This window comes from Nyctereutes procyonoides, unplaced genomic scaffold, assembly GCF_905146905.1.
Source record: "Nyctereutes procyonoides isolate TBG_1078 unplaced genomic scaffold, NYPRO_anot_genome, whole genome shotgun sequence".
NCBI lineage: Eukaryota > Metazoa > Chordata > Mammalia > Carnivora > Canidae > Nyctereutes > Nyctereutes procyonoides.
The window spans coordinates 41307320-41330668 of NW_026575049.1; the positions used below are offsets into that span (position 1 = coordinate 41307320).

At 41.9% G+C, this 23349-nt stretch overlaps 1 protein-coding gene across 1 annotated transcript in view; it reads right to left on the reverse strand.

The window, feature by feature from the left end:
- Positions 1–23349, reverse strand: part of SLC9A2 (solute carrier family 9 member A2) — a 94194-nt gene that overhangs the window by 30547 nt on the left and 40298 nt on the right. Inside the window, exons 3-5 of the mRNA XM_055328233.1 lie at positions 21145–21395; positions 1444–1661; positions 872–1074 (exon numbers count right to left, since the gene is read on the reverse strand). Coding sequence (XP_055184208.1) covers positions 872–1074; positions 1444–1661; positions 21145–21395 — 672 coding nt within the window. The remainder of the gene's footprint in view (positions 1–871; positions 1075–1443; positions 1662–21144; positions 21396–23349) is intronic.

Genomic DNA, 23349 nt, shown 5'->3' on the forward strand with positions numbered 1-23349 from the left:
GCTAATTCCTTCACTCCCCCACCCATAAGCCTTTGCTCAAATGTCATTCTTTCATCGTCTTCCATGACAATTCTATTTAGTGAGTGAGCTCCCCCTCACTCACCATTCCACTTCTTATTGCACAGAACCTTTCACCTTCTTATCTCCTCTATAATATTTACTCACTTAGTATGTCTAGTGTCAGGCATCTGGCATCCCCTCTGGGATGTAAGTTCACAGGGACAGGGATATTTCTGCATCTTGTTCACTCATGGATTCTGAGTACCTAGAGGGTGGTCTGACATATAGCAAGAGTCCAATACATATTTACTACATGAGTAACTGCAAAATATAATCCCCGAAGGGCTGGCTTATTGACTTAGAGACTGATAGACAAAGTGTGGATCTTGATGCCAACCTGCATTCTTCCTACCACACTTTCTGCCTCTGGTACTAAGCATATATTCACGCATCCCACCCTTTCAAGGGACACACTGCTATGCAGTCAAGTAATGTCAAATTGCTGTTGGAAGGTCATCACACAAGTAGCATTTAATGAGTACATTTACTAGGTCAGAGAGTTCGACAAATGACAAGGATTAGTAAGCTCAGTTCATAAGTTTCCAGCAGTATGCTTAGATCACTTAGCTGAGTTTCCTTAAATAAGAATTCCTGCACGTGGGCCAAGTGACCAAATTGGATTCTCTTAGGCCCCTGCATAATCAGGTGACACAAGGAAGCAATATTTTCCTTAACATCATAACCACCAGAGCTTCGACAAGCCTTTGCCACTTTGCCTCCTGTAAGAGGAGTTCATCCAGATAGCCTGACAGGTCTTGTCTCCTCTCCCAGTAACCAGAGAGACTTTGCCAGGAGAGAGAGTTTTACTCACCAGGATGAAGACAGTAAAGAATATGACAACAATTGCAGCTGTAATGAACAGCTTTTTCCTAGGAAACACAGCAGCAGGTAGGAGAAACACAAGCGCAAAGCAGATGGCACCTCGGAGCCCTCCATAGGCGATGATGAACTGATCCTTAAAGGTCAGGGGGATCGTCCGGAACCAGTTAATGACCTGAGTCAGGACAAAGACACCTGAGAATGAAAAGCAAAAACCAAAGAAAACAGATGGTGTGAGTCCAGAACACAAAACCAGTGAGACTCATTCTCTGCGCTTCTGTGACAGGACAAGCCCCACAGTCTTTTCACCCTTCCTTGGTGTTTGTTGTTCTGGGATAACGGGTGAAAACGTGAACTCAAGGAGGCCAAGGGAGGTCATTCAGATGGCAGAGTCATGAAGATACTTGGGGATGAAAAGAATCCATGTGGAATGGGGGAGATGGGGAGGAGAGGGAGAGGAAGAAGATGAAGTAGCAGCAGCCAAGGGCAAGCCACGAGAAGAAGCAAGCCCCATTCTTCTAGTGAGTGTTGCCAGATATCCCTTTGGGAAACAAGCACCATTACCCAGTGCTCTCCAGATGAGACAGAAGGCAAGTGTGAAGCACACGAAGGCCCAGTTCCACTCGTGGTTCTTCCCGACAGTGGACACGCCCATGAAGATGAAGATCAGGGTCTCGCTGACACTGCTCAGCATCTTCATGAAATACTTGATGGTTGTGTAGGACTTTTGAGATACGTTTTCTTCCACATACTTATTCATAGTCATTGCACAAGCAGTGATCCTGCAAGAGAAGATACAGCTTCTATATAAACATGACAACGGGCCTAATCGGCATGTAACAGTCAGCATTTAAGAGCTAAGTGAGGCCTCTACCCTTCCACCCGTCACTAGAACATGACTGGTTGACTTGTATAAATGAATGTGATTTGCATCGTTGGGACCTAATTCTAGAAGTCTTCATCAGTACCAATTGGTTTGAAATTCTCGGCTCCACCCAGCTTTGTAGTCTGTGGGCATCGGCACCTGCCAACATCACAAAGAAAGCAGTCCACAATAAACTCAAAACCTACTAACTTCCTATAAAAGCAGTTTCATCTTCTCCATCCCTCTAGTGCCAAAAATGCTAAGGCATTGCCTAAAAGCCTAAACTTGAAACTAGTCTCATGCCTTTTCTCCCTTGCCACACCTCTCCTGTGCCCCCCCCACCTGCCACCATCTCATTGGTCACCAATTGTTTTTTACCCTGCATCCTGAGTATCTCTTGGACGCACTAACTCTTTTTTTTTTTTTTAATCCCAGTGCCTTTGTTTCCACTTCTGGAAAATTCACAATGTATTCACAGGTTCTGAGAACACCCAAAGAAAAGAAACTTTTTTTTTCCTGTTTCTCCCATAATCTCCAAAACTCCAGGACCACAGAGCTCTGATTTCCCCTCCAACCATATCTATTTTAATAGAGCATGTGCGCATTCTGGTAAGGGAAGGGCTCTAAGGTCACAGCCACACTCCTAAGGTGGACATCTGAAGCTCTTCACACTCTTCCCTCAGTAGACAAATCCAGTTTCACCTCCTACTCCCTCTCCACCCAGCATACACCATATGCCTCAACTATAATTTCCCCAATACGCCCTGCTCTTTGCTATCTTCTTGCCTCATTCTGTGCATAAGCTCCTCTCTGTCTGAAATGCTCCCCTGACCATCTCAAAAGTCCCTACAGAGGGAAATTCAGTATGAGGTGGCTGACAGCTCATCCCAGGTTCTTTTTTTTTTTTTAAGATTTTATTTACTCATTCATGAGAGACAGAGAGAGAGAGAGAGAGAGAGAGAGAGAGAGAGAGGCAGAGACACAGGCAGAGGGAGAAGCAGGCTCCAAACAGGGAGCCTGACGTAGGACTCGATCCCAGGTCTCCAGGATCATGCCCTGGGCTGAAGGCAGCGCTAAACGGCTGAGCCACCAGGGCTGCCCTCCCAGGTTCTCTCTAAAGAGACACTGATACCAGACATCAGCTGGTATCAGCTAGCAACATTTGTCTAGATATATCTCCTGAGGCAAGGCAAATAAAAAGTAAAAAAACAAAAAATACTGAGACTATCAAAATGAAAAGTTTCTGAACAAGGAAGAAAGCAATCAATAAAACTAAAGGGCCACCTGCTAAATGGGAGATGTCTGCAAATGGCACAGCCAATAAAGGGTTAGTATCCAAAATATATAAAGAAGTTATATATATTTTACTTATATATCAATACCCCCAAAACAAATAACCCAATTATAAATGGGCAGAAGACATGAACAGACATTTATCCAAAGATGACATACAAATGGCCAGCAGACACATGAAAAAATGCTCAACACGACTGATCATCAGGAAAATGCAAATCAAAACCACAATGAGATATCACCTCACACCTGTCAGAATGGCTAAAATCAAAACCATAAGAAATAACAGGTTTGGCAAGGATGTGGAGAAAGGGGAACCTACCACGTACTGTTGGTAGGAAGCCAAACTGGTACAGCCACTCCGGAAACTAGCATGGAGGTTCCTCAGAGAGTTAAAAATAGAACTATTCTATGACCCAGGAATCACACTAGTTGGCATTTACCTTAAAAATACAGAAACACTAATTCAAAGGGATACATGCATCCCCGTGTTTATAGTACCATTATTCACAATAGCCAAACTATGGAAGCAGCCCAAGTGTCCATCAATAGATGAATGCATAAAGAAGAGGTGGTATGTACATACAATCAAATAGTCCTCAGCCATAACAATGAATGAACTCTTGCCATTTGCAACGACATGGATGGAGATAGAGAGTATAATGTTAAGCCAAATAAGTCAGTCAGAGAAAGACAAATACCATATGTTTCACTCATATGTGGAATTTAAGAAACAAACAAGCAAAGGATAAAAAAAGACAAAGAGACAAACCAAGAAACAGACTCATAACTATAGAAAACAAACTGATGGTTACTGGAGGGGAGGCAGGTGTGGGGATGGGGAACAAGAAACAGACTCATAACTATAGAAAACAAACTGATGGTTACTGGAGGGGAGGCAGGTGTGGGGATGGGGAACATAGGGCATTAAAGAGTACACTTATCATGATGAAAGAAAAGTTAAATGGTAAAAAAATATATACATAGACAGGGATATTAGAAAGTACCAGAGGACTTCATTATCAGAAGGTGTTCTAGGTGAAGGAAGACAGAATTTGAGTGAGCGTCTGCCTTCCATGAGTGATCACCATGCTATAAGCCAACTACTGGTCATGATCTGTCAAGTTTTCCCCAATCTCGTAACTTCAGAGCTACAATGACCCTAAATGCACCCTGCTCCCAAACACTGCATGTAGTCCTCCTTACCCTGAGATTTTATTTTTATGTTAGGAAAATCCTCCTACTGCAAGCACAAGGAAAGGAAGAAGAACACAAACCCAAGGGCTCTCTGAGTGAAGACCTAAACAGGTAATCATGAACATATTTCCCCGCAAGAAAAAGATCGGTTTCATACACACAAACAAATATAACTTTGTTTGTGTGCCCCTATTAAGAGAAAACAAAGACCCCACCAGGTCAGGACTTGTGCATTTAGCCAAGATGTCACTGCCCCCAGAATGAGTGGGTACTTCTTTTGGGTGTTTATGAGGGAAGAATGCATAATTCATGTGGTTCCCAAAAGAATGAGTGCCTTATTACATAAGCCAATAAATTTCAGCAACCACAAACACAGGGCAAAGCCTTGAATAGCCGAGGGCTTATATAATAACAGTCAACCTTTATAGCACCCCTGCTCTGTGCCAGGTACTATGTAAGCGCTCGGTGTGGATTATGCCAGTTAACTTCATTACAAGCCTCTGAAGCAAGTTCTGTTATCATTCCCATTTTACAGATGAGAGAACAAAGGCAGACAGAGGTCCACTTATTCAAGATGACACTGCTAATAAATGGTGGTGCCAGGATTTTGACTCAAGCAGTTGGACTCAAAGCCAGCACCGCCGAGCCCCGTCCAAGCTCTCAGTGAGCCTGGTTACCTCTGATGGGGAAGAAGTCTTACTCCTCTGCCAAGCCCTTGCTCATCCTTTCTCAAGTGCAAAACTCTCTGTATTAGGTTCCATCAGCTGCAGTAAGAAATCAGCCAGAACTTAGTGACTACAACACAGACTTATTGCCTTTCACTTTCAGGGGTCAGCAGTCTAAAACCACTTTCACTGGGCTAAAATCAAGGTGCTCTGTGCCTTCTGGAGGCTCTCGGGGAGATTGTTCCTCACTTTTTTCCAGTCTGGAGGCTGCTCCCATGCCTTAGCTCACCTCTGCCTCCTTGGCCACATCTCCCTCTGACCTGGACCTTCCTACTACCCTCTCCTCAGTGTCTGTGTGATGCTATCCCACCACTCACCTAATCTAGTGTCATCTCCCCATCTCAAGACTCTAACTTAATCACACCTGCGAAGTCCCTTCTTCCATTAAGGTAACATGTTTACAAGGAGGATCTAGGGATGAGAATCTTTAGGGGCCCATGTTCAGCAGATCACACTATTGCTGGATTCACCTCCCTGGTGTGATGGGCACAATCAAGTACGTGTCTCCAGAGGAGCGTGGCCAGGGCTGCTCCAGTGTGCTTGGTGACAGAAGCAGCTAACAGATGCTCTGTCATGCTGACTTCAAGTCAAAGGGCTTGTACCTCCACCAGCAGATAAGAGACAGGGGAGAGCAAAACGGCACGTGGCATCTCTGAGTAAGCCTACACTAGGGCATCTTGCCAGCCCCCCACTGGAATAAAAACCATTGTTAACTACGGTTTTGAACATCTTCTCCTTTCATATCTTGGTTTGATTTTTCCTTAACCAGACTTGAAAAAGTAAGATTCACCCAATATGAAGGCAAAAGCCCAATTAAACTGATTAAGATTCTAAAGCATATGTTTTTATAAAAAGAGAGAGAGAGATACCCAGCAACACAAACTAATGGGCCTCTCCTAAATTTTATCAAGTTGAAGATTTGTAACAAAAATAAATTATAATGGTCATTTTACCTCCTGACATGCTCTAATGCTATGCAAAAGGTGCCTCCAAATGATTTTATTACAAAGCATTTAAGCTTAGAGGCAAATACAGAGAATAAACACCAAAGTACCCACTACCCAGCTCTTTCTAATCCTTTTATTTTTTAAAATAAAACATCAGCTTTAGAGTTTAAATCCCTATGTTTTTCATACTACCCCATCTCCCTCTCTTCCTCCTGGCATTGGCTTTTCTTTTTATCATTCAAAAAGCGATTTTTGAAAGGCTGGAGAATATTGTTTTTGTGTATATGATAAACATTTCCCTCTAAGACCATGTTTCCATCAGTCACTGGGCAAAACGTAAACCATACGGGTAAAGAGTCATTTTCAGTTCATTATGTGAGCAATTCAATAAAAATTCTACTCAGAAATTATCAAAAATAAAGCTTTGGTGTAAGAATAAAAAGAATAAATGAATTTTACATGAATGTCCACAGGATCGATTTCCACTGCTCTGTGTCCTTAACGTGACACCAGCGGTGATGCTCATGTCTGCCAGACACCTCGCTGTAACTTAAAGCTATTTCCTACCAGCACAGTGAGACCCTGCAGAGAGAAGAATGGCCCCAGTGGGTACCAGAGGCCTCTGCATCTGGGAGTGCCCCGTTCAGGAAGCCTAGGCGTGTCTACGACATTGATGCGCTCTATAGGCTGGGGACAAAGGCTCCAAAGGTCCCTGTTCTGGTCTGCCACATACAGCTTAATGCACGTGGTCCCTCAAGCAAAGGCCAGCAGGTGTTTTCATTGCAAAGGTTTTTTTGTTGTGGTATACTCTGACCTGAAGCCAAACCACCTCACTGCAATAGCATCGCAAGTACACAAAACTACCAGTTAGGGAGGCAAACACAATACAGTCTCCCAGAAGTAGAGAAGAATAGAAACCTTTCTCCCTCTGCATTGATCATCATCTACAGCTATTAGTCTTGGTACCATAAATTTGCTTCTTCTTTATTTTTCTAAAAGAACTACATGAAACTTATGAGATGGGAATGGTGCTGGCTGGTGTCTGACTGCCCTCAGTCTCACTGGGTCCAAAGTGCCTAGCCAGGAGTGTCCTTGGGGACAAGGTCATGTCAAAGCATATCCCAGAAGCACTGTCTTTACAGAGAAGTGGGATTTCTTCCTCCATCAGTAATGGAAACTCATGAGGATTTCATGCCTGAAATCCATGGCTTTTCATTCTGAACATCGATGTGTTAGATAATATCCACAATAGAATAATAACCTAAAGAGACTCTTTACATTTTAGAAAATTTGAGTTTAATTTTTTTTCTTTAAAGATTTATTTTCCCGAAAGAGAGAGAGAGAGAGAGAGAGAGAGAGAGAGAGAGAATGCACACATGAGTGAAAGAGGGAGAGAGAATCTGAAGCAGCCTCAGCACCGAGCACAGAGCCCAATGCAGGGCTGGATCTCACGACCCTGGGATGACAACCTGAGCCAAAATTAAAAGCCAGACACTCAACCAACTGTGCCACCCAGGCACCCCTCCAGTTGAACTTCTTAACTCTAAAGATCCTTCATATATAGAACTATTGCCCTTTAGCAATATGACCTTACTTTTACTTGCCTATGTCATGGAGTCGTCCCCCTCTTTCCATGCATGTCTCTCTTTACTAGTCTCCATATTTAGCTAATAGGATTATGAAGAACCATTTAATATCAATCAACATTTTCTTAGCATCTACTCTGGGTTGAGTTCTGTGCTGGGGTCTAGGAAGATAAAATCAAGTAAGACACAGCTTCTACTTTCAAGGGTTCACCGTCTCAGAAGAGAAAGGGTCACAAAAATACCGTGATAGAACAGTGCAAATGTCAGCAATGGAGATGAGAAACAAGGCTTTGGGAGCACAAGGAAGGAAACCACTACCTCTGCCACAGAAGGGGGTCCCTTTGAGCAACATCTCCATGGCTAAGTGAAGAGCTCAACAAGCAGGAAGCCAAGAAAATGAAGCGGCCATGTGCAAAGGCTTGAAAGAAAGCAAGAGACAGGTTGGCATACTCAGGAAATGGGCACTGATTCTGTTAGCCAGAGAAGAGAGGGATGGTAATGTTAAAGGGCAAGGATGAAAGGAAGTAGGGGCCAGATGATGACAATGATACAGCTATACGCTATGCATGCTTACGAGTTTCAACTTTATTCCAGAGGCTGGAGGGATAAAGTGAGAGTTTATCTTTGATCATATAATTAATGCCTATTTCCCCAAATCAACTTACAGTTTCATGAGAAAAAAAAAGTGTCATTGATGTTTAGCATAGTGCCCAACAGGTCATTAATATGATTTGAATCAATGATTGCATTGAAGAATTGTTCATGGGGATGGTGTTGTGGTGTGGACAGATTTTGTGTTTTAGAAAGAGAACCCTGAAGGAATTATGGGGAACAGATTTGGAGGGACACAAAACTAGAAGCAGGAGTCAACTCATTTCCTGCACTGGTCTTCATTTTGTTTGCAGAATCCATTGTAGCACCTACCTGGCCCACAAAATATCCCAAAATATGTCTCTGTTTTGACAGGTGTCAGCTTCTATTCTGTGGGGCCACATGGAAGTAAGGTATGTGCAGAATGCATGGGTACTTTCTGCTTTGTTATTACCTTACCTCACATCACATCTCAACATAAGTGTATGGTGATTATCACCAATTTAGAGACCAAGAAGCTAAAGCACTATAATTAGTGGTTTTTACGTTCACCAGCAGTTGAGGTTTTCTTCATCGCTATGTCATGCTATATACAGCACACAAGAAATTCATGCCAGCTAATACCATCTCAGCAGTGTCTTTGGGGGGTAAAAATAGACTTTGTATTTAGATGATCTGTCATTTGACGATTTCTGTATAGAAAAATTTCAACAAACACTTTTCTCTGTACTACTCCGTGAGTCCATCCCATCAGTCCATGAAGCCACTCTTCCATAGATGTTCATTCCTTCTACCAGAATGTATGCATTGAAAGAGCAGGACTAGCATTCATCTACGCTTACCATGGTTCCCTGCATGTCATGGTACTGAGATGCAGGTTCAAATTATACTGGCTGATTTTAGTTTAAATGAAGGTCCAGAATCCTTCATTTAGATGGCTGTGATCTGTAGAACCAAAGGGACCAGCATTAATAAACTGAAGGCAGGTAGAGACAGCAGATTGCTGGTTGTGAGGATAAACAATATGTATCTTGTCTGTTTATGTTCATGAGGTGAGGCCATGCCTCAGGGAATTCAGTTTCTAAATACAAGTGCTTTCATTTTTTTAAGGTGTGGTCAATTCTCTAATTTCCATTCCCAGATGAGGAGAGGTCTTCTGTAATCAGAACTGCTTAGAATTTGAGTTAAACAGATAAGAAGAATGTTGCAAAGTTCTTTTGCTCCTATTCTATCTCTATGTATGAGCTTAAAAAGTATGGATCCAATTGTAGACAGTCCAAATACGGTCCAAATAGAGTTGCATATTCTCAATAAAGACTTTCCCAGATATGAAAGCATACTCCACTAATCAGTGTTAAGCATTAGGAATGACAAAGGACAATTAAAAAGCTTTCTCTGCATTGATTAAAGCCAGGTCTTATGGTAACTCGGGGTAAACTGTATGCTCTCAAAATAAAGTATTCACTTATGTGAGGTAAATTACTTATTCCAGGGCATGAATTTACCATATAATGGATCACCTCTTCTAAGAAACCTGACAACCAAGAGAGAGTCTGATATATGAAAAAAAAGCAAACAAAATTTGTTTTTTCTTTGTTTTGTTTTGTTCTGTTTTTGAGAGAGTGAGACTATGTGAGTGGGGTAGGGGCAGGGGCACAGAGAGAGAGAGAGAGAGAGAGAGAGAGAGAGAGAGAGAATCTTAGGGAGGTTCCATGTCCAGCACAGAGCCCAATATGAGGCTCAATCTCATGATCTGACCTGAGATCATGACCTGAGACAAAATCAAGAGTTGGACACTTAACTGACTAAGACACTCAGGGGTCCCCAAAATTTGTTTTTGAGAGGATCCAAGCATAAAAATTAAACTTTTCTTAAAATACAAAAAAAAAGAAACTTAAACTATGATAAATGCCTGATTATTCATATAGTCTTGCCCATTTCCCAGATTTTCCACATCTTTTGTCTCTTCTTCTTTATAGGTTTCAACTCAATTCAACTAATGTTTACAGTTCACTTACTGACATTTAAGTCAGTCATGATTTTATGGAAAGAGCACATACAGAATCACAGCTCACCGTCAATAGTGTAATGACACACAAAGCATCAAAGGACCCACAGAATCCACTGACTTTAGTTGGAAAATGTTGGCAAAGGCTTTGTGTTTCTTTTATAAAAGTATGGATTTTCTTTCTTTTTTCTTTTTTTTTTTTTTTGGCTTTTCTTTAATTATTAGAAATTCTTGGAAAAAAATGCAAATTCCTGGGCTCCATCCCAGACCTATAGAATCAGAATCTCTGGCTGGGCCCTGGACTTCTGTAGATGTATCAACCTTTCCAGGTGATTCATAAATACATCCAAGGCTGAGGAAAGCAAAAGGGGTTATAGGCAGCAGGTTCAGGGGAGAAGTGAATGAGGGAGATCTGAAACTTGAATCATTTTATTTACAATTTTATTGAAGAGTGAAAATAAGGGCCAACATGAGATATGAGGACTTCATTGTACTTTGCTACCTAATTTTTCTTTCCCTTCTCCCAATTTCCATTACTTGTTCTGGGTGCAGGCTCCAACTCCTCTTGCCTGGATTAGTAGGTAGGAGTCTGTACACATTCCTTTCCTGACGTGTCTCCACCTGGGTGCCTTCACCCTGCTGCCAGCAGCTCTTCCCTCTCCTTCTACCCAGACAGGGATTCCCTGGCCCTGGGGGCATCCAATGAGCCCGAGGCCATGACGGCCACTGTCACTTCAGAGTGCTATGAAAACACTATCAGTTTTCTATGTAATGACGCAAGAAAGCTTTGGAGGCACTCCAATCTTCACTATGAAACAGATGTACAATTGTGTCACCTCTTTGCTCAAAGCTTCCAAAGTTCTCAACTACCTACAGAACAAAACACAGCTAGGCCAAGCCTCTACTACCTTTCTCAGCACCCTGAGGCTCCACTCCCTGGATGTACCAGAGATTTTCAGTTTGGAGTCCTCAGCCCCACACCAGCCTCAACACATAGTGCCCTTCTCTTCATCACTGAGACTTCAACTCAATATATCACCAGGCCAACCCCCACCAAGGACTGAGGCTTCCCTGATACCTTGTCTTCAACATAGATTATGAGGCTGGTCCACTCAAAGTAAATTTAACTTGACTGCCTTCTACCAGTACTTCTCACCGCCACAGGGCTGGTCAAGTGACACCATCTGATCCAATCACAGCTCTCCAAATCCCTGAGCCAATCACAATCCTTCCTTTGAAATGTCCTTTGACAGGAGCTGGCAGGTAGAACTCTGTCCTCTGTAGTGACAAGAGCTGCAGAGATATGAAGCCCAATCTGTGAGCCTTGTTTGATGTTTTAGAGATGGTTGGCCCAGCAGAAGGAAGAAGAGACACAGAGAGAAGTAGTTCTGGCCTGGGGTCCATTCACCCCAAAATGAATTTATTTATATGAGCCAATGAACCTGGTCTGATTTGCGCTTCCCTGAGTAGCCAATAATCTGGTTTGATCTGGGTTTCCCTTGCTCACACAGAGCCTCCCTCTATTGTCTGAGCTTGAGCTCCTGCTTACAACGATCCCAGGTGACTCGACTTCTCTTGACTAGCTGAGGATTAACTGTGAGGGTGCACATGGGAAAAAGAATCTTGGACACTTGACCAGGTCCCCTGGGAACATCATAAAAGACCTGAGATATGATTGATGTAAGGGAAAAGTGGCAGCAAAGAAGAAAGCACACTGAGAGAACACACTACAGCATCAAAAGGAGCGACTCGCAGCTGCTCTGTGCCTAAGACACTAACAGAAAATGCCTCTGGGTTTACACCCACACAGAGAACTGCTGAGAAGTACACCAAGATTTGTTAAAGCAAGTGAAAGAGAAGCAGGTTTCCTTAGGGCACCTATCCTATTCTTGAAAGAGCCCATCTTGACTCCCATGGCTGAACTCGCTGATGAAGGGAATGGCACCCTAACTTGTGTCCAAAGGCCGGTGTCCTACTCAGAAGGACTAGCTGGGAGGTACCTACACGTGTCCTCTCAGTATCAGCTTTCTGAAAAGATTTTCATTAAGACAAAAAAGGTAATTACTTCTCAGCAATTACACAACATTTACATTTCCGATTTACAATCCTATTGCTAATCTTTTGGCCTATGTATTACTGGGAAATAATTTTAGCCTTACTATTGCAATTTACTTACACCTGGAAGTCTGAAAGAGAGAAATTCTACTTTAAATAGTCAGCTTGGAAAAATAAATAAATAAATAAATAAATAAATAAATAAATAAATAGCTAGCTAGCTAGCTCGGGACAAAGAGTAACCTAATGATACAATGACATAATCATTTTTACTTAAACACTAAGAATGGTTAAGAAACAGTCAAAAGGAAAAAAAAAAAAAAGAAACAGTCAAAAGGAAAAAATGAGAATAAAACCAGTATCATCCAGTTGCTGGTTATTATCTAGAACCTCCATTCCTCAAAAAGATCTCAGGGAAGGGGTCCTTAGTTCAGGAGAAGTTGTTAAAGTTGCATGTAATTTAAATTCACCAGGCAAATACCAAATGTGTTCCCTAGAATAAAGGTGCTTGAAAATGACATACCTAAGAGCCATGAAAGCCCTTCAGTGAGGAAAGCCCCAAATTAAATTATAGCATTTTATTCATTTGCTCTTAAGAAGTAATCCGTAAAATGCGTTTCACAAAATGAAACGAACTTTTTTTTTTTTTTATGAGAAAGAGAGAGGGGGGCGAGGCAGAGAGAGAGAATATTAAAACAGGCTTCATGCCCGGCACAGCGCAGGGCTTGATCTCAAGACTCTGAGATCATGACCTGAGCTGAAAATCAAGAGTCAGATGGTTAACCGACCCACTCCCAAGGGATCCCAAAATGAAACTCTCTTATGCTGGCATTTATTGTAACAGCTCTTTTTAATTTTTATACTGTTTTCAGGTACTATGAAATACCCCATATGCTATTTCCTGCATTCTTACCATATCTGGAAATACCTAATTACAAACTGTGTAAGTGAATCATATACCACTCCTGTGGTTGACAATTCACGGATTATATGAATGATATTCCCCATATAGATGATTATGATGTTCTTAATGTTCTTTTACTTATAAGAAGATGAGGCATAAAAATATATTATTTTGAACACTGAATAAATATAATCTCACTTTGTGAAAAATGTGAAATATCCAACCTCAGGGAATCTGTTTCAACGGACTTTGCTCATTCCTATAGCTATGGCAACTTGTTCTCAGGGAGAGTCCCATCCCTCACCCAGGTTTTGAAGAGTTTATATCACAACCACCAAATGTGGATCTTGGGGTAACATTTTTCCTTTGTTCACAGTTGCTTCTGCCTTCCCTTCAGTTATTCCTCTTTTGCTTTCTAATCTCCCCTACTCTCAAAGAAATGTTCTTTATAAATAGCATGATTAACATCGATGAAGGGAATGCATTTCTATTCTGTTTTTTCCTCCATCTTTTCATGCTCTTTTTTTTCTTTTACTTCATCAAGAGGGGGAAAAAAAAAACATATTTCAACAAGTCTTCAAATATCCAAATAGCAAAAACTAATGGTGAGCCCTGGAGAAAAATGCTAATAAATATATATAACACAAGTCATATTTATATTTTTAAATTTCCTAGTAGTCACGGTTAAAAGTGTAAAAACAAACTGGTGAAGCTGATTTTCATAATGTATTCATTTTACTCAACAAATTCCATGTCAACATGGAATCGATATAAAAATCATTAATGGGAATTTCTATAATCTTTTCCTACTAAATCTTAAAAATCTGGTGTAGATTTTAAACTTAGAGCACATCTCAATTTAGACTAGCCACATTTGAAGGACTCAAAAGCCATATGTCATTGATGGTCATCATGCTGGACAGCAGCGAGGAAAAAAGTGACAGGCCACTGATTCTGCACCTTCTTCAGAAAAACCAAGCAAATGCTGGAGTCCATCAACTGAATCTATTTAATTTAACAGTTTAAACCATAAAAATAAATCCAAGTAATTTCATGAACCACTTCTACTACTCTGAACAAATATGGTATGATCTCATTCATGTAGGGGAACTAAAAAAAAAAAAACAAAGTCATAGGGGCGCCTGGGTGGCTCAGTCCATTAAGGTCCAATGCTTGATTTTGGCTCAGGTCATGATCTCAGGGTCATGGGCTCGAGCCCCAAGATGGGCTCCATGCTCAGTGTGGAGGCTGCTTGTCCCTCTCTCTCTCTCTGTTCCTCCCCCCTGCCCTCTCTCTCTCTCTCTCAAATGAATAAATAAAATCTTATTAAAAAAAAAAAAACAAAGTCATAAAAACAGAGTAGACCAGTTGTTATCAGGCACAGAGAGCTGTGGGGTGGTAGGGGAGGAGATGAAGGAAATGGATAAAGGTGGCCAAGTGTACAAACTTCCCCTATAAGATGATTGAATAAGTTATGGGATTTAATGTACAGTATGGTGACTATAGTTAATAATATGGTATTGCATACTTGAAAGTTTCTAAGGGATTAGATCTCAAAAGTTCTTACCACACATACAACAGTCACTGTGGGATGTGATTGATGTGTTAACTAACCTAATTGTGGTAATCATTTTGTAGTATATACATATATTAAGTCATCATGCTATATACTTTAAACGTACGCGTGCCAATTATAAAGCTACAGTGTGTGTGGGGGGGGGGAAGTTTACACTTTCATATTCCCTTCTGCCTTTTCTAGTTTTATCCCTCAATTGAGGCAAAGTTGTACAAAAGGAAAAAAGAAATAAAAGACATGTGAGTGGTAATAAAAAATAATAATAAGCTTTTCATTTGTTTGTTTTTACTGTTCCTTGAATGTGCCCAAAAATTAAGGAAGATAATGATTTATTTTCTCATTACTTGACTAATCTCATGCCTCATTTTATTACCTCCTTCCAAACCCCCACCATTTAGCATTTGTGTTTCAGGTGGTCATGAGATTTGAAAGAGGTCAGTTTGGGCCAGTCAGAGTCACAGTGAAGGCATGCACCAAAATCAAAAATAAAGCTTTGATTTGCCAAGGCAATGGAAGGTATAATGAGCCAATGAAAAGTGCAGAGCCAGTGAAAACCCAGAACCAGAGATCTAAGGCTACCATCTTGGTCCCCTCTGTCCTCCCATCCAAACTCTACTCTCCCTGCTTTTCTTCAGAACCCAAAGGGTTGATGCTGTGAGTCAAGTGGCACTGCATATTTGAAAGTGTGTGATAAACATGATGCTCTAATTCTGAGGGCTAGAGCACGATGCAATGTGGGTTAACATAGCAGAACAACAAAAGTATGGTTTGAGCTTCTTCCCACTTCATCTCCACTTCCACTCCCCTCTCTCCTTCCCTCAATAAAGGAGCCCCCATTATAAATGCCATGCACTGCTCTTGAGAAAACAGACCCTGTCACCTAGAGCAGGATATTAGAGCTGGAGGCTCTTCCTGGAATTGTGTTCACCGAAACCCCAAGCATCAAAGTCTAAATAATTTTCACTTCAGTAGGTTAGATGGGTAGATGTGTTTTTTGGAACAAAGACATGGTAAATGTAACCAAGGATTGATGCATGTTAACTGTGGCATAAAGATTTGTATCCTAGCCTGCTTATTCAGCTGGGAGATGTTCTATGTAAATCTGAGGTATAGATCAGAGCCCTAATTAGAGGACAAGAATTTTTGTCAGGCTCGTTCACAATCACTTGTGCATTAAGTGTTACTATCTGTCACGAACCTACCAATTGTCCAATTCGTACATGCCAAACAGCTGACATCATACAAAATACTAAGATACACTGGATTGTACCGGATGAATCTGAAAATCTGAAATTAGTGTTAAAGAAGTGTGGTGCCCAGCATTATCAATGCCTCATTCTTACTGTGCAGCTGATGTGAGGGTGCACCAAAGCATTCCCTGGAACTGACCTTTGGGGCAGTGTTGATAGCAGTGAGACATTTTAGAGACTCAGAGGGAAGCCTGTGGTAGAGGCCAGAGCTGGTACCTGCCTTAGAAATGCCAGTCACATTTGGAACTTTGTAATAATTGATATTTTATAAAACAGAGTACCTCTCTGTTCATTTAGCTTATGCTGTTAGAAATAAGAATATACTTTGCTTATTTAGAATCAATTTCTGTACATCTCTCTATCCCAAAATGTTAGTGTTACAAGCTCTAAAGTGCTATAGGGAAACACGGCTTAGAGAGGAGGAAGGTGCAAGTATAGATAGGTTGCAACATGCATGCCTAAAAGCCGAGTGGCACCAAACCTGGGCCTGTCCTTAGAGCATCCCTCGTCCATTCTTGACCTGCCCTGCCTCAAGAGCTCCAGCTGGCCTGCAATGAAACCAGTAACTAACTTTCAAGTGTTGGCTGAAGGATAAGCTAATTCTTATGCAGCAGACACAGTACTTAAAGGCCATTTCTTCCTTGTGTGTGGGGGGGGGGAGGGGGGAGAGTATGAGGGAGTGCATTTGAAGTTTGAAGTTCAAACTAGAAATAAGCTGATGTGATCTGCTTGCTGTTTCAACAGGCTTTACGACCAATTGGATTTGCATGGAGGCCAAGCCAGAGAGTGCATACTAGCTGATGACTTGCAGGCAGGCAAGTATTTATCCAGGTTACATTATCCAGATTGATTTGTTAAAGCTCCAGGTCATATTTGTACACTGAGAAAAACATTCAGTAAACATGAGACAAATCTGGGAAAAAACTAATAAAAGAATCCTGTCTTACATACATATAAATACACATATATCTGTACCTACATAAGAAACTTGTATAAGGTTTTATGATTGTCCTTCAATGTGGTGTACATTTTCTCCCCATAGGGACCAGGTGGAAGCTTCAAAATGGTGAACGGAGACATGCTTTCCTATTTTTCTCCAAGTTTGAAATGGATGACAATTACCAGCTCATACAGAAAGAAACAAGGAGAGAGAATCTGGTCTTCACATCTTCAGCGGTGACTGCCTTAGTCCTGCTAGCGTGGCCTGCTCCTAGATTTCATACCTGAGCTTACCATTCTGGAAATTCCTGCTAAAAGCCTCACTTAAAAATTTCATTGAAATGTACTTGATTTTCTTTTCTTAAGTGGATGCTAGGGCACGTGCTGGCCTGGCCTGACAACTGGAGACCTGTGGTCTAGGCCCAACTTCCACAGACTCATCAGTAGCCATGTTTTTTGCCCATCTGAGCCTCAATTTACTCATTCATCAGACAGTACTAATATTTACCATTTCCTATTTTCTTTACTGCTAGAATAATTGAAACAGCAAATGGAAAACATCTTATATACCCCCCAAGAGAGGGAAGACTAAGGAATTATGAATCTGTGAAAACAAGTAAGTGAGCCACCTGAGTGGCTCAGTTGGTTGAGGATCTGACTCTCGATTTCTGCCCAGGTCATGATCTCAGGGTCATAGGATTGAGCCCTACATCAGGCTCCATGCTCAACACAAAGTCTGCTTGTCCCTCTCCCTCTGCTCCTCACCAGCTCCACCTTCCAAGCCCCCACCCCCACTCATGCTCTCTTTCCCCCTCAAATAAACAAATAAATAAAATGTTTTTAAAAAGTTAGAAATATTGGGTCCTTACTCTCCTATCCAAAGGATGACCTAGCCATTTTTTGAAATGCCTAGAGCACCTCCAAGAGAAATCCACACATCCCCACAGGCTGCAAGCTGCTGTGGAGACCAAGCATCCCCTCCTTTGTGACCCTGTATTTTTGATGTCTTATTGACTACAATACAGGAGACTGTGCTGGGGTACAGATGAGGACCAGAAAAGGTGCCTGCCATTCACAAGAAGGTAATAAAGTCCTATTTCAGTTCACTTCTTTATGGATCTGATTTAAGGAATTTTTTGGAGGGGAGGGAGAATCATCTTAGACATTTGTTTTCGTGTCTTTGGTTAAAGAAGGGGACAATGGGGACTCGTCAGTGTTTTAACTGAGTATTTTTCTGAAACCAAGAGTCAGACCTTCAATTAACTGCACCTCCAGGAACCCCTCGAAATAGCTTTCATAAGACAGAGGAGCAGAAGGTAGATAGAACACCACCTCGTATTATGTCACTTACTTATTTTTGGTGAAAATCCCATCACACCACAATTCCATGACGCCAACTCAATAGTTGCAAGTAGAGTTTTGTGATTACCTGAGGTACATCGCTTCCGACATCTCTCGAAAGAAATGAAGATGCTGCAGTCCTGCCCAGAGCTTTCCTATCTAAGAGACTGATTTGCATTTTGAACCCAGACCCTACTCTTCTGTTCTGCAGAAGGATGTTTCTTTTCTTTCTTTCTTTTTTAAATTTATATTCAATTAGCCAACATACAGTTCATCATTAGTTTCAGATGTAGTTTTCACTAGTTCATCAGTTGCATATAACACCCAGTGCTCTGTTTTGTTTTGTTTTTAACCAGACTTTCGTGTCAACTTCCTGTTCATTGAGTGTGATCTCAATCTAGGACGGGCTGCCTAAGAGCCAGCCCAAGACAAAGCTGAAAGCACAGGGGATTAGAGGATTGGATCTGAGAGGCAATCCAAAGGGGAAGGGAGAGGAAGTAGAGATGGAAAGAAGGAAGGAGAAGAGGGAGACAGGGAGGAGAACTTGCAAAACTCAGGCAGGCAGAGTCACGTCGCTACACTGTTTTACAGTTTCTGAAAGGGGCTTTACCCTCTCTGCCCCCCGGCTGCCTAACCTCAGTGCTTCTTTTCCTTTCTGTGTGGCCACCCACTTCTCTTAAGCAAACAAGGGAAATTACTGAGCATGCTCATCATGTCACATGCCTTCCCTCCCATTTACCTTAAAATTTGTTTTTAAATGGCAAAAGAGTGCAATTATAGAAGTATGATAGGAATCCTAAACTCAGGGCAACTGAAATGTGGAAAAATCACTAGTTCTATAAAAGAAGTGCACACCGGTATGCAATTTTAATTGCATCGTTACAGTGGATCCTCTGGACCAACATCCCAAGGTCAGGACGGTACTTAAAACGTGGAAGTGCATGTTGTTCAAAGCGGGGATCACTCGCATCTACAATGTACACCATACAGAAGCAGCAGACAGCACACGTGGGCGAGTTCTGAATATCATGCTAATCACCTCACATTAGAAAACAGGGCATTACTTCTGAGAACACACACACTCCAATGTCAATCTGTCCCTTCACTGGCTATCAGCAGGTAATGGGTGTGCATGGTAATTCCAGACCCCCAAAAATGTTTTAAACCTCTCATAATATCTCATTTAAGAGTTACCTTATTTTAGCGCACTGTGTGCAATGACAATATTAGTTCAAATGTAATAAAGGACCTTTCTGTATGCTAAACTGTAAAATAAATGTTCACTCTGAAGTTGGAAACAGAGGGGATGTTTTTCTTCCAGCAACAAATCATGCAGAGAATTATCTGTGCTGTTTACCAGGAACACGGTGTCCTATTTGCCCCTTATTTCCTAACTCCCAGAGCGAGTAAATGCATAATAATCCCATCTTCACAGGAGGTCAGGATCTTGATGAAGCACCAGCCTCCAATCTCTGTGGACTCTGGCCCTCATGGACATCGCTAAGCAAGATGCACCAACCCCAACTCCTTCCAACACTTTAACCCCCATCCCGTACTCTGGGTCTTCCCATCACAGTTCCTGCCCCCAACCTCAAGCCAATTGACACATGTATTCAGACAACCATATGAGTGTTCTAGAACATTTACTACTTATGCATGTGGTCCAAATATATTCAAGGTTCTCACACAAACTGCTATTAGAACACTGCTGGAATGCAGCCACAAAGTCCCACCGCCATCATTCTTTAGAGACCTTGAAAGTGCTCACACACTTTCAAAGACACTGGTCAAAGAACAGTGAAGCAACTGGAAGTCATACAAATGATATGAATAGCAACCAGGAAGATACAGAACATTTCATGACTGGGTCAAACTGGATTAATATGTTGCTTTATTTAGGTTCTCTGTGAAACAGAAAACCATACAGCCTTTACCTCATGGCTAGCATTATAATGGGTCTCACTCTCCTCAGGGAGAGGCACTTGACCTCTTCCACCACAAATCTAATCTGCTTCCCATACAAAAGAGGTGAAAAACAAATTGTCCTTAAAGCAATGCCTGAATCAGGCTGCAGACCTATGTTTACCACTCAAAAACTTGATATATAGCTGGCCCTCGCATAGAGCCCAGCACCTACCGAGCTGTAAGTATCTGCCAAAATGAAAACGTATAAAGGCTTTTCATTACTAAGTATTTCTCACTAACCCTATATGGGGTGTGACCATAATAAATAGACTTGTTCTTGGAAGCTTTGTTACAAAAACATCCACGCCCAACAAGGAACCTCCTTCAAAGGGATGCTCGGAAGGCTAGAATCAGATCCCAACACCACCCATCTTCAGCCCACTTGCAGAGCTTCTTGAGATCGTCCTTCCAAATCCATTAGTGAATGATACACTAACTGCATCTGTAATAAAGAATTCCTTGCTTTATAATCATGCCTCTTTATTTAAAAAGCGAAAGCCAGAATGACATGATTACGTGCCTTATTCACTGGATTCTGCTGTGAATGACTGAACGCCATTATTTCAAATCAAATCTAGCACACAAAGTGAAGGTTCCCTACTACTAATATCATTCAAATGAATATCCATAAGCAATTCTAGAATTCCAGATGCAGTTTAGGTGATATGACCTTACTGGAACAAGCATAGAACTTCCCACATGGACTACCCTGAGTGGGCATCAAACTCAGAAAATTTTTCGTGCCTGACAATCCACTCTGACAGTTTATTGTCAGATTTCATATGAGAGTCAAGAGATAATTCTTAGGTAGCTTTCCATTCTAGTATGAGATCACTTTAGTATAAATTTAGCGGAATTTCTTCATTTATTTGACACAAAGAGTTAAGGAAAATTCATTTTCAATTTTTTTGAGAAGAATTCAAGAGAACCTCTTTTATAAAACTTATTTGACCTTAGCATCTTGGCTTAGAATACTTAAATTTAATGAAACTAAGTACTTTTAACAAAGAGGTAAATACTTACGCCATGATACCTGAGAGGTGAAACATTTCGGCTGTTATATAGGACAAATAACTGTACAGGAAGACAAAGAGTGGTTCAATCACTCGGATGTTATGCGTGAACCGAGTAGTAAATGCTGCTATAAATCCCAGGAAGATGCCAATCAACACCCCACCAATTCCCACAACAAAGAAGTTTGCAATTCCAGCAAACACGTCAATGGTCTCAATGGTTTTCATCTGGCAAAAAGACTTGAACAAGTTGTACAGGACCTGTGGGAGAAAGAGAGGCCATGGTCAAGACTCCAACTTCACCGTTTTCACTACATTCACAGAAAAATTCAGCTGGCCTTCTAACAAGGACATTTCTTCTGTACACCCAAGTCGATGATCAGTGACAGTGAAGTATTGCACTCTCTCATGCTTTAATATGATATTCAATAACTTTGAACAAAAAGCTATGATAAAAGTATGTTGCCCGGAAAGCTATTTCTCAAAGTGAGAGAGAAGAGAGTTCGTGATTATGATGCCACTGACTCCTAAATATTATTCCTAAGATACCATCTAAAAGATAATTTTAAATGACTTGGCTGCCATCCAACAGGCCTTGCTGTGTTACCGATGCTGGGAAGTAGTTGGTCAGAGAGAAAGCTGGTCAAGCTTGCTGTGAATTTAGTAACTTTGCAAGGCTCTCTTATGGGTCTTGCCATGGAAGGGGCCCCAGCCATCAGTACAGGTACCACACCTGAAGATATCTTCCTCCCAGGACACTGAGGTCTTCCCTCTTCACTTCACCCCATTCCCCAACCCCCCCCCACACACATCTGCTATAACATGAGATCCAAATCCTCTTTCTTAAAGCCAAGAGGCAGCCACCTGTGCTGTGTACATGTGTGTGTTGTGTGTACATGTGCTATAATTTCATACATATTTTGTCCCTTTTTAAAAGTAATGAGCCTCCACAGCTGTTTGGCTTCTGAAAAATCCACACAGTCTTTACATGGTCTTAGTCTAATTAAGCTTCAAAAATGCTAGGCACTTCACGTCTGTTAGGGAATATGCTCACAAGCCTGTTTCTAAGGGCTACTGTGCCAACTGAAACAGGAAGTGATGGCTTAGGCCCTACCACATGTTTTACAAAGCCAGCAGGGAAAATATGAGTCCAGCAGGTGCCCTGCTTCTTTTCATTGTGTTATTTACAGCCAGAATCTCCAGGGGAGCTGGCTGGCAGGACACTGGGATGAAGGCCTTTTACGGTACAGGCCGTGCTACACCTTTATTTGGTTTCTGAGAAACTAAAATTGAACCCATTGGTCCATGGTCACGCAAAATGTCAGACATGATACGAAAATCCAGGTCTCCTGACCTTCTGGGTGAGTTTTTCAAGGTTCAACCATGGGAGAATGAGTCAGGTTCTGCCCCTGGGAGCCAGCATGTGATCTGGGGAGAGTCGACTCCACTCTTGGCCTCACCGAAGGTCCGTTAGGGCCCACCACAGCTGCAGGTTTTTATGTAATTTTTCCGTCTTTTCTGCTGGCTCATAAGCTCCTTGTGCTCAAGGTTCATTCCTTATTATGATTTGCCTTTTCCGTGCTGCCTGGGAGATGACAATAAATGTCCGCCGACTTTGAAGAAAGCAGCAGGTTATGCTTAGATGTGAGTGGGCTTTTCTTTTCTCATAATCGTCGGCGTGACATCCAAGAGCATTTGCTATTGTACCATCAAGAAAGACTTGAGTAAAAAGGGGGAGGAAAAGCAGCTCCTTCCCCTGAGGATTTCAATGCCTTGACAGTATCATCACTTGCCGGAAGAGAAACTGACCCATAGCAGCAGCCGCTTCCGCTTCCGGCCAGAGGCTCCTCATGGATCCTGTGAGCATCTGCAGCCGTGGTGGCTCCCGGAGGTCAGAGATGTGCTATATATACCCCTTGTCTCCGAAGAGCCAAGGCCAAAGGGTGACAGTCACCTGCTGCCAGAGGAGAGAGCTGGGTTTCCCTGCCAGCCCACTCTGCACAGACAGCGCCTCCCACAGCCCCCAGGCCACTTGGTCTCTGCTGGTCTGTCCCTAGACTCCCAGGCTTCTGCCCCCCCCCCCCCCACTCCCACCTACACTGGCAAATCTCAGCTTGCCCTGGCTCCCATGCTCCCTATGGCCAATGCAAGACTCACTTCCTTTAAATAATGTTATTCCATTTGTCACTCTCAAGTTTAAAATCCTTGACTTTAG